The following is a 19555-nucleotide window of genomic DNA, read 5'->3' as shown; positions in this document are numbered from 1 at the left end:
GGAATGTACATGTATCCCCAGGGCTATTCAACAGTCAAGACATTGTGAGCTCTAGAAGAGTACACAGGCTCCAGGGGAGGCTAGAAAAATTCATTGAAAATAAATCCACCCAGAGTTACTAAATGCAGACACTACGTCTGGCTGAGGAAGTCTGTGAGCTTCAGTCATGTAGGCATGTGGTCTGCAGGAAGTATTGTTAGACACTTGCTGTACTCATGCTGCTGCTACAGACAGGATACTGAGCTCAGTAACGTTTTCATGGTACAGTAGTTCTTCAGTTCCTCTATATCATCGCTACTGAAAAAAATCTGTTCCAAATTTTGCTGATTCTAGATAAAGTCATAAGAAAGCTGTCTTCTACAAACCAAGACCTTTTTTAATCTCCTTCCTCTCTTCTAGCTATCAGTTACACTACCATTATTTCAATTTTCAATTAAGTCACATTCACATGACTTACTTTGAAAAGGGAATTAATAAAATAAGTCTTGTTGTCTCCCTTGGCAACTAATTTTTGCAAAGAAAAGGTGCCTTTCTAACACAACATTCTTGTGTAGCTCAACCTACGTTATTCCTCAAGATTTTGAATAATCTCTAGGAAAAATATTAAAGTACTGGAGTTACCTATCCTACTTTCATGCCAGTGTCCCTTTTGTTTTTCAGGTCAGGACAGAGCAATAGGTCAGGAGGAATAGCTTCAGCCAACATTTAATTTACTTTCCCTGCATATTAAAAATATGACCTCCAGGAATGATAGATGGAGATTAGTATTGGTTTAGTTAGTTCGTTGGTTCTATCCATCATTGCTCTGTATCATTGTCCTATGACACTGATCAAGATCACAAAAGTTAGGATTTTTTTCATGTGACCAATTTCATGTATCTCTTTATTCTGTTAGCAACTATTAGTAAAAGTACATTTATAGTAAAACATTACAGAAGAAAGAATGAAAATTATATTTTATTATTTCACATATCTTCTTATATCTTTCAAATAATAATTGTCATTGAAAATATTTTCTATTTTTTTCTAAATCAAAAATTAACATGACAAAAATCAAAAAATCATTTTAGCTCAAAATATGACTTGAGCGATAACATGTTTGATAGACATTGACTTGAATATTTTAATTCTGTGACAGTAAACAGTTCTTCATAATATTTAGTAATTCACTCTGTAGTCAGATTGCCCTGTGAGAAGACATGGTGTCATTGTTAATTGTCAAAGAATTCAGCAAACTCTGAATGTGTTCAGGCTTCTGAAATCATTGGGATCACCATAAACATGCTCAGATTTTATCAGCACATTAGCAGTGTTTCTTCTAATGACTTCACACACACGCACATACGCAAACACACATACCCAGAAAAGGAGGAATATTACAAAAATTATCTCTTTTAAGGTACTACCTTCAGTGGAACTGATTATGAGCTTGAAGAGTTGCATTAATTATCACAATGTTAAATACAATTTGTGATCAGTGTGGACAGGGACCTATCCTGATTAGTAACTCCATCACCTGTCCGTGGCTAAAACACACATATCACTGCCAGTGTTACTCAATATAATTCTTGGAGGCATAAACTGACTTTAGAGAGAAGATGAGCCTTAGTCTACTCCTTCTCTTTTGTGATACCATCTGAATAATGTGATATATTTTGAAAAAACTTTCCAAGATCATTTAGTTTAGTGACTTGTACTTTATTAGTTCTCTATATTTACGGATGATTTTTTTCAGGAGAAAACCTGACAAGAAGACACAGCTCAGGCTTCTTAAGTTGTAGCATTAACATGCTATGCTTATTAAAGACCACTTAAAGAGACTTTGGTGGCTGGACTATATGGTCTTTCTGAATAAAAAATTTATAAATGCTTCCAGTGTATCTCTGTTGTGATATCCTTTCTTTGACAGTAATATTTAACCTGACAGAAGTTCTTACTGGATAGAGTAATAACTTCTATGATCTCATCTCAGACCTTTAACAAAGGTAACTGTTAACAAACTGAGGTAATAGCACACAGAACTATTGTTGTTGCCAAACAAAAGGATCCTTTTATCTAGTTATTATCCCTTTCTGCTATGGTATCTCTTTAGGTTACATTTATTATAAAGTAGAAAAGTTATAAAACTATAAATGTCAGATCAGGAAGAGCTGAACAGGTATTAACTCAATCCACTCCTATTCTGTCTGAGGAACTGACAGAGCTGGACATTTGGGATCGTCAAATCTACTGTTTGTTGTGAGCTGCATGATCATGTGGATTCCATAGGCCAGGATCCACAGCAGAACCACAGAGGTCACCAAGCCCATCCAGATTCCGGGAGTGAAGAAACATGTACAGTCACTTGCATAGGAAAATTGGTTGTTTTGAATGTTGAAGCCTTGAATCTGAGAATGAAAAAAAAAAAATGCAGATAAATGTACAGCACAGACACGACTTTTAGGATATCATTACAAAACTTGCACCTCTGAATTACCACTCACACTCAGCCTGTTAAAAAAGACTCAGAATCAAATCCTTTGCATAGTGATTTTCCAGTGCCCCTTTCCTGCATGAGGAAAAGATGCATGAGTTACTTGTGCAGAGCACAGGAGCAAAGTTGTGTTTCCCACTTCAGGAATTTGGGCTACTTTTAAAAGTAAAGTTCCAAATGGGATGTGAAATCAGATTAGCTCAATGAACCACTTCAGAATCAGAAAACTCAAAGCACTCAAAAATATGTCAGTTAAGGATTCCTAAACCATGAAATTTGTTGAAATACCCTGAGATTTTTAAGTAGCAGATTTTTAACAGTAGAACTCCTGAAGCCTACTTTAAAATGTATTTAATGATTGATGACTTGTTTGTCTGAGTTCATCTAATCCTAGATATGGTTTTGAGCTTTTCCTAAATCACTTTAAAATAAAAATGAAGGCTGGTATTCTTATGTATTTACAGATTCTTTGAAATGTGAGTTCAAGGAAAGCACCAAACATCATACATCTATTAGTAAACCTTAAAACTGACTGTTTTCTATAAAATTGTTCTGTTTAAATCACTCCCCTCACCAAGCAACAAGTGATGAAGCAGATCATGTATTTCTTCTTTTATATGTTCCTACAGCCTGATTATTCCATGTTTTATGATGAATAAACTGGATAGCTTTGTGGCAATAAAACAGAATCTGTATTTCCAATGAAAAGTGTTGGTGCAAACAATGAAGAAATTAGTCTTTGGCTTGTATGCAAAGCCATATCATTAAGCACTTCAGGTCTGAGTTCACTTGCGGCTCAGGCACCTTAAAGTCAATGTGTATGCAATACACATTAAGAGTGATATCTTTATTCCCTCTAAAATGACGATTAGCACAACTATTGTCATATGCAGAACTACTCTCTGAGGATATGCAGGCACTATGGTGAAGATAAGTTTATAAACATACAGGTAAAGATATTTTTAGCAATACGAGCTTTCCTGAGCTTCTTGCAAGAATCTCTCCAAATCTTGTCATGTAGTTAACTGGTGCATATGGTCTGTTTTCCACTACAGGAAATCATAGAGTTCTGATTAAAGCAGGATTACAGAAAATAAACTTTGGGGTTAAATAACTATTTGCACACAGTTTTAGAGAGTACAGGTGATTACCAAGGCTTGTTAAGCCACTATTTAGCTAACAGAGGAGAACATGAATAGGAGTCATGAAATGTAATCTGAAAGACTTATTGAACGAAAAACAAAGAAAGCTGGTGATGATTTATGTCATTTTGGTCCACAGAAAAGAGTGACGTTCTGAAAAACAATATACTTTTGTTACCACGTTTACGAGAACTCTCTGAGGCACTTAGCAAGCATATTTGGTTTAGCAAGGCTTTACCACTTCTGATTTAGAGCCAGAAATACTGGGGTTCTTTTATTCAATCCTTTTCTTTTTTTTTTCTTTCTTTTTTTTTACTTTTTTTTTTTCTTTTTTTTTTCTTTTTTTTCCAAGTAGGATTATGCTTATTGAATCTTTCAGGCAAAAGCTTTAATTGCACATTCTTAAAATGCTATGTCTACTTTTCAGGAATGGGATGAAATATATTAAGGGTTCTTTTATTGTTTTTCTGAAGCTTTATCATTTCTGTGGAGGTGTTAGATCCCAGCTGGGAGATAAAAATGTGACTTATAGCAGTATTTCTACCTATGGAAAGTTAAAAATACTTAAATGTGATTCTTTAATTTTTGTGCTTATAAAAGTTTTGATAAAGACTGTCCTGTGTCCTGTCCAAAATTTTAATGTTTGGAATAGTGTCATTTGTTTTGGTTATAGTAGTCTACATTTCCTGTTCATTTAGAGAGTTTTTTTTATGGGATTTTCCTCAGCACTTGACCTTTTATAAAACCTTCAAGTAAAATCTCTGTTGTTTCATTGCCCTTAAAAGTACACTACATCTAATTACTGAAACTAGAGGTATTTAAGCCTCAACAAAATCTAAAATTTTTGGCTTCAAAGTTTTGGGCAGTTTCTTTTAAGAACAAAGGGGTTTCTAAACAAGTATCAAACAATCACAGCACCACAGAATGGTTGAGGTTGGAAGGGACCTCTAGAGATCATCCGGTCCAGCTGTCCTGCTTGAGCAGGGTCACCTAGTGCAGACCACCCAGGACTATGTCCAGGAGGCTTTTGAATATCTTCAGGATTGGAGATTCCACAACTTCTCTGGAAAACCTACTCCAGTATTCAATCATCCTCACAGTAAAGACAGAACTTTCTGTATTTCAGTTTGTGCCCAGTGCCTCTTGTCCTGTTACTGGGCACCACAGAGAAGAGTCTGGCTCTGTCCTCCTTCACACCCTCCCTTATGATATTTATACACATTTATAAGATCTTTCCCTCTTTAGTATGACACATACTAAAGAAAAGCAGTGCCTGATGGTAGCTTCTTCTTTAACTTCGTAGACTGCTCTGGGATCCTCAAAGAGATAGATGGTATCATTGCAGAACATTCATTCTCTCACAGCAAAACACAGAAGTATTGGTACTGTCCACAGCCGTGAGTGGTGACATCCTAGCCAAGGGCATACCTACAGAGCATCCTATAGATGTTCCTTCAGTGGCAGTGAGCAAGCTGAAATAAAGCTAATGGCTACATCAGTTCAGTCTAGTCCTGGAATAAGTTATGCAGGGCTTAGCTGTGCAGGTGCTATGTCCTTCTAATATAGCGATATTGTTTTCCGGACCCAAGTTAGTAAAGTGCAATTGTGCAAGCCAGGTTGGCACTGGAACCTGGTTTCTGATTCATTGCTTAACGTTGTCATGAAAAGCATTTTCCTATCAGAGTTGGTTCACAGAAAAGAATGAAGTTCTGAAAAACAATATATTCTTGTTACCACATTTACAAGAGCTCTCTGAGGCACTTAGCAAGCATATTTGGTTTAGCAGGCCTTTACCACTTCTGTTTTAGAGCCAGAAATACTGAGTTCTGTGTTGCCTACAGGTCTGTACTCATTGAGTACATCTCATGTACTTTCCTTTATCTTGCAGTAGAGCTTGGGGGTTTCCAAACTTTGTTCCAGGACAAAAACTGATATCTCAGCTGATTGAGTTGAGATAATTTGGATTTAACTGTGTATCAGTGGAAGGAATCTGGAAAGGCAGGCTCTGATTCAGATAAAGCTTAAATGTGGCCCCAGATGCTGAATTTCCAGTTTTACTAAGGTCATACATCAGCAATGATCAGAACAGGACTTTTCCGACTGTGTTTCATGGTTAGGATTTAGTGTGAGAAAAAGGCCTTCCTCTCAGTTCCAAGAGCAGTGAAAGAAACTGCTGCTCCAAAACAGTAAGGAAGCTGGGAATCCTGTTAATTCTGCTCTTGATCTAGACCCCAGTGAAAGGATGTCTGCTTAAGATGGAGGCCTCCATCTAAGCTTTGAGAAGATAACATATCAATGTATGCAGAAATTCTGAAGAAAGAATAGATTGTTGCAAGTGGCCACTTCATAGCCCCTGTAGCTGTGAAGGCTTTGCTTCACATTTCAAGGAGTTTACTAGGCAAAGTACAGTTACATGGACTCAGGTTTTCTTCAGGCCTTGCCATAAAAAATAACATCAGGAAGAACCTTCAAAACATTGGTGCCTACTGCTGTGTAGTTTCTCAAAAACAATGGGACTTGATCTTGGAATATGTGGATTTCTGTAAAGGAGACAAAAAGTAATGATTCCTAAGAAAGGCTGCCAGAGATACTTAGGTCTGGTGTTTTTATGTGACTTAATAATGATTAAAGATACTCAACTTGCAGCTATTTCAATTCTTCATTGTTTTTGTATTCTATCTTCTGTTAGATTCTGATTCTGGAAGGCGAGTAAGCAGTTATGTATGGGGGGGAGATGATGCCAGCACCAGTGCTGATTCTTTGCGATTTCCATTGTTTAAGCAGAAATGCCAAATACGGACTTAGATCACCGAGATTCTGTTTGGTATCCAAATCCTAAATAAAATTGTATTAGTATTTGTATATACTTAGCATGGCGTTCAGATTATCTCTGATAAATAGAGTCTGGCTTGGAATTATTTCTGTCATTTCTGTGATCTCTTTAATCAAAGAAATCCCTTGGTGTGTTTTAAGATACAGATGCTGATGTACTCCTCCTAAATAAAGATCAATGCTCAAAATAATAAAAAAGTAATCTGCACTTCACATATGTGGTCTACACTATTGCATTACATATACAGCACCTCATTCAAGGAAGAGCAAACTGTTTTCCCTCTGGGCCATGTAGGACCTAATATTGCAACCAATCGAAGTCAATGGCAAACCTTCCATTAAATCTAATTGCACTGGGCTTTGTTTCTGTCTGTAGGAGTTCAGATATTCTATGTTACTGAAAACCATAACAACGCTAAGCTGTACTTTCCTAGTAAACAAAGTGCAAAGAAATCAAATAAAAACAAAGTAAGCAGCATAAAGCCACACACTTAAGAGGTCCATGTTTCCAACAGCAGCCCAATTCATTAAGCACGCATGGGACTTAGTCATTCTTTGCCTGATTAAGCCCACTTGGTTTTATTGTTATTTTTTTTCCTGTGGACAGCTTCATAGTTGTTTTTTTTGTTGTTGTTTATTTGTTTTTCACAGTTGTGCTTTCACATTCTTACTGTTCAACAACTGCTTTCTCTTTTCCCCCCTTATTGAATAGCTCACCTAGGGGGAACGGCTTTTCTTTTACGTTTTCTTTCAGGCTGAAATGAAAGTAAGAGTATTGTGAATATATGCCATTTAGCACCTACAATAGCAAATAATAGTTCCTGGAATTATCTCTTAAATGGCAACATGTACTCACTTGAAACCTAGAAATGAAAACATCCCAGTTTTTTCCTTCATTGTTGGACGGAATCAGCCTTGCAGGATAGAGATTGCTTGTTCCCACCAGCTGACAATGAAATGAATACTCTGCAGGAGCAGAGACGACAGAAACATTAAACTTAGCAAACTTTTTGTCATCTTGTACAATCTCAACTGACTCTAAAGTGGACCAGTTTCTAGATGAGCCTCCGTAGAACATGTTGGTCATTAAAAATCTAGAAAGAAAACAGAACAAAAAAGTTAAAATGACAGAAGGAAAAAGTTAATATTCATTCGATAAAGTACAGGTGGCAGACAAAGATTCACTGTTACTAGCTGCATATATCACAATTGACATTTTGGCTTCCCATATCCTTAGGACAGTTCATAAATGAAGAGACTCTGTGAATGTGATTTTTATGACTTCTTAGAGTTTCATCTCATAAGCATCATTTTCCACAGCTGAGGCAGGCAAAGAGCAAGCAAATATGTTTTCATTTTTCAAAGGTCTCCACCAATACACTATTTCATCAGTTACCCATAGTTTATAATCAGTGGAGCAGAACCTAAGATACTTCAGTAGGCTTGCAGTAGCTCTCAATAAACATTTTATGGGACTTTTTAAAAATTATTTTTATGAAAGATATAGGCATGATAAACATTTTGATTTATTCTTTCAATTTTTGCTTGGCTTAGATGCCTAAATTGCCATTTGCCTTTGCAAATGTCTAGATTTACAATGGAAGACAGAGTTTTCTCTCACTAGGGACATGTGTGTGTGCATTGCCAGCCCTAATTTCCTAATTTTGTAGTAGGATAGGCATAAATAAATATAATATCTTTTTTACGAAGTTCTGTATGTATGTGTGATATTGCATTAGTTTCAAATGTCTTATAAACATGAGGTTTATATATATATGTTGCTATCAGTTCAATATGAGCACCTATCAAATACTCTGACAGAAATAATTGAGGAAACAATCTTTTCTCCTTATTGTATGCTGCTTAGCACTTTTTTACTCTATTTGATTTATTTATTTATTGCTCTATTGTTTACTGAAGATTTTTTTGGAAATACACACTAAATATGTAGTACAGGAATCTTTTCAGCAATAGCTGAGACTTTCTACAAAGAAAAAAAATGATCTAATATGTCTATCCACTATGGGTAGCACTACATGTGAATTTTAAAATTTGGGGTAGTATTTAAATGCAATTATAATAAGTTTAGAAATAGAACAATGACTATAAATGCTGCACAATATAGAATATTGCATGTTCTATAAGATATATATATATATAAAATAGTCTATATGATATAATATTGCTTGTTCATTTAAATCATTTGCTTTCAGTAGCACATCATCCATATCATAGAGTCTAAGCTCAACACAGACAATGCTCATCAGAAGTGACATCAAAATTTGGCAGGTTAGGTTATGTACAGTAATTGATCCATTTTTTAATATATGTTTAATATATGCTTTTGGTTCATATAACTTCATAATTCTCAAGAGTTTCAAAATCCTCAGAAACCTAGAACTAAAATGTCATGCAGGTGAGAGAAGGATTTTTTTCATAGCATTCCTGATTTGTTGATTCTAAACAGTTCATTTCATATAACATTCAGCAGTAAACATTCATCACAAACAAAAAAGAACCCCTTAAATTATATCTAATGCACATTCATCAATATTCATGAGAAAATATTCTATTGCTATAATGCTAAAGTTATATAAATTGAAACATATAGTAGCCTCTATATTAGCTGTTAGAAGAAAGGCCTCTCTCCTGAGGTACAGTATTATCTGAACCAAATTTCTATGGTGTCTAAGTAGCAGTATTATAGGCACTAGTTGAATGTCTTTGACCTTACGATAATGCCAGTTATAAAAATAAAAAAAAATACTTAAATGTTTTTGCCAACCATGGATGCTGGGTGTGTTCTGTACTCTTGCCAAGAAGATAAGCAAAATGGTAAACAAGGAAATTCTCCGGAGATTTGTTATATGAACAAACAAGTTTTATAGCTATGGATGTGAAGTATGGTCAAAAGTAACCTTCATAAAAATGCTGTCTCTCCACATTGTACCTAAGAATTAGACTTACACTTTGTTATTTACAGATTTATGAGAATTAAGATTCTAAGCAGTGAATAAGTTGAGTAAGATTAATATAACATTCCAGGCTTTTATTCTTAGTATTTTATCCAAATAATTGATAGTGAAGAGTCTCTAGCAAGCACAAGCTTAATCAGTCATAACTAATAATTGATATACCTATAATTCATTAAATTACAAATAAGATATTAAAATTGCAAGGGTTAATATGAATACTTAATTTAATTTAATATTCTTAGGTGAGTAGATAGCAAATAGAAGGAATACAGTTTAGCAAATGAGTGATAAAGGGAGGAGAGATGACAAAGATTTTATCTGAAGAACTGAAAATACCTCTAATTTTTTGCAGGAAATGTTGTGTTCATATTAAATACTAAAGCCAATACAGGAAACAAACTGCCACATAGCAATTGTTTACTTTATGTATCGTGGCACAAACTATTCCTGGACATAGGCCAGACTCACTTTGTACTAAGTACTACGTGAACTCTAAATACCACATATCAGTCATCATTTCATGTGGCTATTCATTATAAGCTGAGAAGTTATCAAGAAGGAAGCTAGCTGGAAACCCTCCTGTTTCAAAGGTCCAAAGAGGAACACAACTATTAAGTAAAAGACTTTATAATACAATTCTTGGATTAATTCTATTCAATTCTCTATAGGCTACAAGGAATACTAACAGTCAAGTACTGTTCGTAATTGGGAAAAAATGCTCCAGCACTTCATCTACTTTGACACCTTTTCCCAGAGCAGAGGCCAGACATTTGAACAGCTGGTTGTCATCAGCTGCCGGCTAGAGAGCTGAGATAGAGCTTCTTCCAGCAAAAGCAAAAGCTACTGTCCTCTGCTCCCATCCGTGCCTGCAGCATTCATCTACCTTTCTGAAAGTGGCACAAAGACCCTATTCCTACTCCCTGTGGTAATGACAGCCTACCACTCTATGGCAAATACAGGAGAGTGAATTTGGACAACCATTCTTGCTAGAGGGAAGAAGAGGGAGACGGCAGCTATTTACGTAAGATGAAATTGCTATTGTTGCTGCTGGCAGGAGGTGGGTTATGACTAGTTGCTCAGTGTAACGTGGTAGACTAGCAGTGGTAAGGGCAAGCTCTGGATGCTCAGAAGCAGCTCATGCTCCTGAGGTTAAAGTCACATTTATTAAGGAATGAATTGAACATGACATTTGAACGTGGTCCTGCCTGACATCACTTTATATCTTCAAGAAACGCTCTCTTACACCTAAAGCAAATAGTCAGTTCTGCTGGCCTATGCAAGAAAGAAATTTACAGTCATGGCTCTATTCTCTGTTCCTTCCCACCTTTTTGCCCTTTGTACTGCTTGCACCCTGTTTACTGAGGCAGACTGCAATCCTACTAAGGATTTAGTAGGATAACTCCTACTAAGCAGTTACCTTGAACAAGAAATATGGTTAAAATGAAGAAGAAGGGGAAACAGAGGCTGAACTGAGTATCAGGGTTTTAGAAGAAGCTTTTGAGAATTCACATTGTTGGAAGAAGGAAAGTGAATAAAGTGTTCCTTAATCATGAAAAGATCAATGAATTGTTCTGTTTCTGTTGAGTATATCTTATTAGTTTCATTATATGCTATGTAATATCATGGTGACTAATAGAAGACTAAAATGGCACTGGAACTGCTCAGACAACACCTTGTAAGACAGTCATGATTGTCTCTAAAAAGAAGAGACGATTCAACATAAAACAACACAAATAACAGGGTGTATCGTTAGCATGGAAGGTGATCATCTTTTTAAAGCTTTCTTTAAAGCATTGATATATTCAATTCCTTTTATTCTTGAGATAAATTTTTTTTTATAAAGTCTTTTGAGAATACCTGGCAAATTAACACAAACATTTCCATCCATATGAGCACAGACAGCTGTAGAAAATTTTTATGAAGAAACAGCCAATGGATGGTGAAAGACAATAATAATTTTGATATCTGATTCAGGGGTTCCAGTAACTTTGAAACAATCATTTAAAATTTGACTTTAAAGTACAGGGTTCTTCTTCTCTTCTTCCACCTGTGATTTCAGATAAAATCTTTGTGAAGTCTTTTCTAACTACAGGTTTTAAAAACTCTGCCAAAGATGCATCAGGTTGAGCCCTTTCCTTTGGACATCATCAGCTAGTTAGTTATAGAGATTATTCAGGTCAAATTACATACTTACTAACATTACATAAGTAAATTATAATAAATACAAATAATATATTAAATATAATATATTTATAAATATATTAATAATATATATATATTATTATATATATATAATAAATTAAAACTAAAAAAGGAAAAAAGAGTAAATTATAATAGGTTAGTAAATTACATAAGAGGTAATTAAATGAGAAATTTAGTTTATATACGAAATTTTTGTCTTTGTGAGGCTTAAAAAAATATACTGCAATGTTTGGCACTGAAATGTTTTGAATGCTTGCAAACAGCAAGGACAACTAATGCTAGATTAGTGACAGACACTGTTTGCAGTATTGGTTTGAGAACAGACCCATACTTCAACCTGTAAATACATCAATGCATCTTCTTTCCTTTTCTGTCTTTGACAAGACAGAACTGGCATCTGGCTCTTTTATAATCTTAGATTAGTACTTAGTACTTCCTCTGTCACCTACACCACTAAATTTCTCCCAGATTATCCCTTATCACTTGTGGTGTGGATATCAAATTATAAAAGGACTTCCAAAATTATCTTCTCTTTCTATTGGCTATCCCTTTGCTACATGGTGTCATGATTTTGTGCCAAAGGCTGATCAAAAGGCAGTACTGTTTTTCTTACTTGCTGCTTTGAGCCATTTCTCCATTACATTAACAGCTCTTAGAGTTTCAGTGACAGAAGGAATAAACATTGTCATTAATAATATATCTTCCAATCTTATTTCCAACCAACTTTAGATGAATGGACTATTACATATACTACCATTAGCTACCACCTAATCATTTCTATTTTGCTTTCAGTGATTTACTCTATTGAATTTCCCCTTTATTGTACAACTCACCTTATATCTTGTATCCTAACCGAATGTCATATAAGCTATGTATTTATTTACATTACAACAGTTTAAGATGAAAGTCCATCCTTAGCTATTTGTATTCATTGGGTGTTACAACCTTCCAGGTAGTACCTTCAGTCTATGCTTCATTTCTCTCTTGCCAGAGAGTCAGCCTCTACTGCCAACATTCCTACAAGGAGCAGAGAGAGAAAGCAGGCGGACTTTGGCTGGCAAGGTGGAGAAGGGCAGCTTGGCAAATTCAAAAAACAGCTCACAGATCCTCTCTGCAGAAACTCCATGTGCACATGTCTTCATCGAAGCAGTGCAGGAGTATAGTTGGGGAGAAGCCAATTGGAGATACCATGCCCATTATGAGAACTGCTGAGTGTCTATCTGATTCCACTAATTCTCATATCTGAAGACAAAGAATGATGTGAAAACGATGGTGTTCCACAGTTCATTCCCCTGCTGTGTAGGAGGGCTTAATATATAAGTGGATAGAGTCAGTTCTGCCTACAGATGTTTAGGATGTGCAGCAAGTTTCTAGTCAGTGAAAGAGAAAACACAGTCTTGTAAGGAGCTAGAGGGAAAAAATTCTATCAAAAGAGGTTTTAATGACATTCAGAGGATTTTTCTCTCTTTGTAGAGCTACCAAATAATTGATAGTTACTGGTTTTACTGAAGGCTGGTAACCTGAGTTGGAATCTTCAGATACTACATCAAATTCCAAAATGACTTAAGTGCTTAAATTTCACTAATTGCTTACATCTGATAGAGAAAGCACTTTGCCTAAGTGCTTAAGCAGCTCAAATCCATAATGTCCTGATGTTTACCGGGTGCCTAAAGTCCAGCTTACACTTATAGCTCCCACCATCTTGATGGGGCCAGGACACTCAACACCTGTGTCACATATAAATCAAATAAAAATATTCAACTCAAGCATTTTTGTGCCCAAATTTCCCCTAGAGGCTAACCTAGAGTCTGTCCACAGAGTTTCTTCAAATTTCTTCTCTCCAGATGGATCTCAGATTCAGGATCATATTAAAGTTTTCTCCAAACAGTTAATCAAAGTGATGAGATTTTAACAAATAGATGATTAAAATAAATCAGAATAATATCTGTAAGTCCATATAAGTACATGATTGTGACTAAGGTCACATTTGATCTTATTCCTGCTGCAGCTATCAAAATCTAAGGTAACTTTTGAAAACTTAGAAGTATTTTGTTTCCATAGTAGCATCTTAAGATTTTGAATTTGCTGTTGTATAGTCAAACACAACTTTAATGAAAACAACCCCTTTATGATCTTAATTAATTCACAAACTAATTTTGTAACAGTGTCATGCTCCATAGGATTTTCAAGTGCTTTATAGCATAGTATTTTCTTAGAATTGTAATTTTACTAGAAAGCATGTTATTATGATGGAGATGGTCAGTGGAGGATAACCACTCAAGACAAATGTAGAACGTAACCAGATTCGTTCACACAGCAAGATATGTGAAACAATAGGAATTACTGCCTGAAAAAAAGATAACAGGAGAGCAGTTAAGACCTGGATCAGTATGAGCAAAGAAGTAGAATGAGAATCCACTGCACAGTTGTGGTGAATTTGTGTCAGGCATGTTCACAAAGCTATGAAGATGGTGATAAAAGCTAAGATTTGATTTGATTGTTATTTTTGTTACTATTGAGAGATGCTGTCCCCATACATAGATTCCACTATCAGAGTGACAGCAGCAAGTTCCCCCTTTGGCTTTTCATTTAGGTTTTTCTTCTTTTTTCCTCCCTCTTCTTATGACAGAAGAAGTCTGGTCTTGCCATCATCCATAGAATTGAAAAATTATGAGTTTTTCAATGCCTTGTTAGATACAAGCTAGCTCCAGTAGAGTACGCAGGTAATCCACAACAGTGGATACAACCCCGGCCATACAAGCAGAGTTCAGCTACTAGAATTATTTACAAATCACAGTTACATTTCCCTTGAGATAGGATTATGGTCTGATCGTATTAGCAACAACAGCAACAAGATGTTTCATATGCCAGTATCTCAGATGGCTATTTAGCTATATCACTTGTGAAAAAGTTTACCTGAGCATATTTATATCTATATAAAAACTGCATCATTGTTTTATTGCATAGTAAGTCCTCAGCACAGAAACAAAATAATAATTTTGAAAATATTTTCACTTGTATCCTCCCTCCTTTTGTCCTAATTTACAAACAGACTTTGTATATCATAAAGATTTATTTAAGAAGTTACGTTACCTTATCTCCAGGCTGTTGATTCCATTCACTGGGTTTGTGTATTTTAAGGACAGTCTAAGAGAAAGAAATACATTTTTAATGTTAATCAGCTTTAATTATATTATCGTAGCATTTCAATCAAATGTAATATTCTAAATCGATAGGCAATTTCTACAGATTTTTTTTTTTCACACAGGAGCACGTTCTTCAAAATAGTGGAAAACAGTGACCATGTTTCATTCATCTACTTCCAGCTGAATTACTGTCTGGGAACTGGCTCCACTTCAAGAGACTTCTACAATGAAATCATCATCTTCCCTAAAGCTAGTGGAGATTTGCACGACTGTAAGATAGAGCACAGAGAAACCTATGTGAGCCAAATGCCTGCTTATAAACAAGCAGGGAACTCAGAAATGTAAAATGAAAAAAGTTATCAAAACAGAGGCTTCATCTGCACAATTTTTGTATCCTTGCCTCATATCTTGTCTGCTAAGATATTCAATATAGTATTTTATTCTGTATGTTTAGAAGAAAATAATTAAATTAGTATTGTTACCCCTGCACCATTTCTGATTAGCTTTCAGAATCACATGTGTTGTGATGTGAATTTTCTTGTTCTACGCACGTTGTGTTGGTGTCTGAGCACTCAGAGGAGGAAACATCCACATTCTGGTTTACAAATGTTGTATTTGTCAAATCTATAAAAAGTGAATCGTTGGCCTTGAGGCTGAAATTGCTAGCATAAAAAAGGATGCATGTATAATTTCCATTGGTCACATTCAGTGGAGGATATGATAAACTGTCTTCTTCCTCAGTGGCCATTAATTGTCGTCTTAATTTCCATGCCACATCAGTTCTTCTAGAAATCTGGAATAACAGCACATTAAAAATTCATTGTCTTTGCAAGAGATGATATTGGTAATTGAACACAGAGCTTTACAAGTCTATATTATCAGCTAAAATCCTTCTTCAATCTGCAAATGACACCAATATTTATTATTCTCTATCCAATGGAAGGTATGGAGGGACGTTGGATGGTGTTAACCTGGTTCCCATAGTCAGGTGTCTGCGTGGTATCCACTACTAACATGAGGCAAAGGAGTGTAAAACTATGTTAACATTGCCTTGGGATAGCGGTGCCCGTTAGTTTTGATATGGAATAAAGCTGGAATAAACTTTTTTTCTTTTTAACAGAGGAACATACTGAAAAAAATGTTTATTCTTTCATTGTAAAATTACAAGAAATCTTCATCTTGCCAGTTCAATGACCACCCTTATCAACAACATTAATAGTTTTGGCACTCTTCATTTTAACAAGCATGAAGGCAGGCAGGTTATTGAACTATAACAGTTTTATATTTAGGCTTACTCTTCTGATAGCTTCTGGAAAAAGATCATGGTCATTTGGCCAATATGATGAGGCTTCGTTGCACATATACTTGTTATCAAGAGGCTTCCAGGAACTCCCTTTAATGCCTTCTTATAAAAGCACTCAGAGCATCCTTGGTAAAAACTATCCCACTGATACCAGTGGTAAAAGTTAGATGACCTGATTGGGCAATAACTTTGTCCTGTTGTTCATATAATACTCTACCTGATATAGGCTATTCCATCTATTTTAATACCATGTCAGCTATACAACTTTGTAATCTATGAGTGACTTCTGCCTTTGGGTAACTTTGGGATGCAAGGAATGAGAGGCATCACAGGAGTTACTGGAACTATAATTATGAGGATCTATTGCTTGAAACCACTTACAGAAGGTTTAAAGATAGTCAAGAACCATTTATACAGGCAAGAGTCTGTTGGCTTGAACAGAGGCTATAACATAGCTTTATAACCTGTCTGTGGAGAGGAGCCCCATAAGATTTTGTCACTTTAACTGCTGCTCCATTTGTTATTTACGATATTACAATATGGCTTTACAGATCTCATTCTAGATATAAAGAAAAATGGGTTGAGTTAAAAACCTTTGACTAAATACTCAGGTGAAGATTATCATCTTCCTTTCACATACATACACAGCTTTGAATTTCTTTTTAGTTCAGAGTAGGGTTCTTTCATCAGAACACATATTATTTTAAATGAATCCCATTTTCTTTAAAAGAAGAATGTACAACAAAAGAAACTTTTGATATAAAACTTTTAATCTTCCCTTAGGCTCTCCTGCAATGTAATCATTTTATTTCAAACAGAGAAGTGCTGAAGTCTAAATTATATCCTGTCTAACAATTGACTTCATGATGTGGGCCTGGCATATCATCCAAAGAGGGCTCTAAAAACCACATGCTAACAGCTAAAAACAATGCTACATCAGAGACTGCAATTGGGCTAACCTTCAGGATTAGTTTTAAATATGTTAAAACAAAAAGAAAACTATTAGAATATATTCAAAAGACTATGACACTAGCTGGCTCTTCTGCCAGTATTTTACCATGAAGCTCTCACAGAAAGATTCCTGTCAGTCTCTGAGAAAACATATTAACCCAGAGCATTTACCTGTAAAGAAGGAGTGCCAGAGATGATCAAAAAATTTATTTGTTTCTCCTGACTAAACCTGTTTTAGCAAATTTACCCATGCTGAAGAAGGGAAACAACAGAGATTGGCAAATACATTCCTACAGCAGCTTTTGTTTCAAACACTCATATTTGTGACGTAAAATATGGAAGGTCGTAGATTGCGCAGTGCAGCCTTTCCTTTCTTGCATAACTATGGGCAGGCAGGACAAATATGTCAGATCAGAGCCTGAAAGTATCACCACTCTTGAGAAATGCCTCCAAAGACTTCCTGGCCTATATATTCACCACTTTATCCTACAGGTGCATTTTTATAAGCCTCAGAAATGTTACCGGTGGCTGAGATGATTTAGCACATTCAAAATATGCTTTGAGACTAGGAGGAGGATATGAAAAGCACCACAGCCTGGCACCTACCGGAGAACTGAGGGTGGCAATCAAGCCTTCTGGCTGAGCTGGAGTTCAAAGCTGAAAGCTCCTCCAGTACATTCCTGCCTCTCTCTGTTTCAGACACGTACAGAAAGTAATGAAATTTACATTGTCTTAGATCAGAATTGGACACTATGGTTACTAGCTGGACCTGCAATAGAAGTAGCCTGGACAAAATTCTTCCCTTTGATTTGTTTTTCAAGCCTCTTAATTCAAAATTGTCTGTTTTGGAAAGGAGAAAGACAGCTGATCTGGCAACATTTTTATGCATCAACATACTGGTCTTTCGCAAAGGAAACAGACCTTGGAGCCAGAAATGTTGATTTGTTTTGTTGTTGCTGCTGTTTTTGTCGGTTGTTCCAAAATAAAATGGCTAGGACAAGAAAAAAAGATATAGGGGTATTTTATATATTTGAATTTACAAACAAATAGAAACTGAATGGTTGCAAACACATATGTGAAGATACAAAATGCTGTAAAAATAAAAATTTCACTGATTGTGAATGATTCAAAAATTTCATTATGAGTGGTAATGAATCATAGAAATAAGCTATGTTTCCCACTAGATCCAAAGTTGGATTTTTAGATATTAGTTCAGCAGATGGTCATGCCTCTTGTCTCAATCTTACATGTTCTTGTCTTTTTTATTGCCGTGTTTAAGCGTGCATATCAATAGGAAAGGTGTCCTGATGGTGCTCATTGCTTCTTCCCATTTCAATGAGTAACCACATCCCCTCTGTGCAGTCACTGCTCTTACTGTAACAAATAGAGCAAGAGGAAGGTCCTTCTGTACTTTTAGGGAGGTGAGGGTAGAGATGCTCCAGTCCTCTGATCATCTTCGTAGCCTCTTTTCCTTCTTTTCCTCTTCTTTATTAATATTCTAATAAGCCACTATTCTCATCCTTCTTCTGGATATATCATTCTAGCTAAAACATTGGTTTTTTTCAAGTAAATGTGTTAGAGGGAAACGAGGAGAAGAAAAGAATGCAGAGAAATGAGATACATCCTATCATTAGCAATCATTTATTAAGAATGATTACTAATGCTATAGCACCCTGCAGGATATATAGCCAAGACTACTAGCTGACATTATCATTAGATTGCTCCCTTTTCTAATAACACATACTTCTATCATCAAGCAAAATTACTCAGGAATTGTGACACTCAGCCAGTTTGGCATTCTACATTTCATCTTCCAGATTTTTTCACAGAAGTGAAACTGGGACGCTTATGTTAGAGTTAAAATATAAGTTCCACTGTAAGAGATAATGATAGGCTCTTTTTTTAACTCATAGTGATTAGTGGAGGCTACCCAAGTCATCAGAAAGCATTTGGAGATCCTCACTTAGAAAAGCCAAAAACCCAGCAATATTTATGATATGGCTACATTTTAGTGGTCTGTATAAATACGATCTCTGGTTTTAGCTCATATGTTTATGTTTAGGAGTTTTCTTCACAGTTGGGTCCTTTTGTAACACTAAACTGTATAAGTGATCTCCGAACTTTGGTTTATAGAGAATATGAGGGAATACGCTGTGCAATTCTATATGGTACAAAGGCAAATGAGCAAGAGGGACCATGTGAGGGCCAGAACCCAGAGCAGAGGAGCTGTACTGCTGTGATAAGCTAATTATTCCACTTAAAAGATCTTATCAAGATGCAAGGGATTTTTGCATATACGGGACATCCACAAGTGACACAATAGTGCCAACTTTCTGAAGAAAATTATGATATTTCCTTCTATTTTCTCACTGCAACTTTTAAATGATGCTTATATCAAACTTTTTCAGCAGTGGGAGGACCTGCTTCAAATTCTTCAAATGAAATTTCACTTAGGACAAACACCCCAAATACAATTATTCTAATGAAAAAAATGTTTTGGTTGTCTGCTAGATTTTTAAAACTCATTTTCA

At 35.6% G+C, this 19555-nt stretch overlaps 1 protein-coding gene across 1 annotated transcript in view; it reads right to left on the bottom strand.

Moving 5' to 3' along the window:
• Positions 1-2177: 2177 nt before the first annotated feature.
• Positions 2178-19555, bottom strand: part of LOC134154982 (V-type proton ATPase subunit S1-like) — a 48843-nt gene continuing 31465 nt past the window's right edge. The window contains exons 7-10 of the mRNA XM_062601674.1: positions 15322-15563; positions 14718-14771; positions 7304-7541; positions 2178-2387 (exon numbers count right to left, since the gene is read on the bottom strand). Of these exons, the coding sequence (XP_062457658.1) occupies positions 2178-2387; positions 7304-7541; positions 14718-14771; positions 15322-15563 (744 nt within the window). The remainder of the gene's footprint in view (positions 2388-7303; positions 7542-14717; positions 14772-15321; positions 15564-19555) is intronic.

Source organism: Rhea pennata, chromosome 1 (assembly GCF_028389875.1).
Source record: "Rhea pennata isolate bPtePen1 chromosome 1, bPtePen1.pri, whole genome shotgun sequence".
NCBI classification, from domain to species: domain Eukaryota; kingdom Metazoa; phylum Chordata; class Aves; order Rheiformes; family Rheidae; genus Rhea; species Rhea pennata.
The sequence above is the reverse complement of the archived record's forward strand: the minus strand, read 5'-3'. Positions and strand labels throughout refer to the sequence as shown.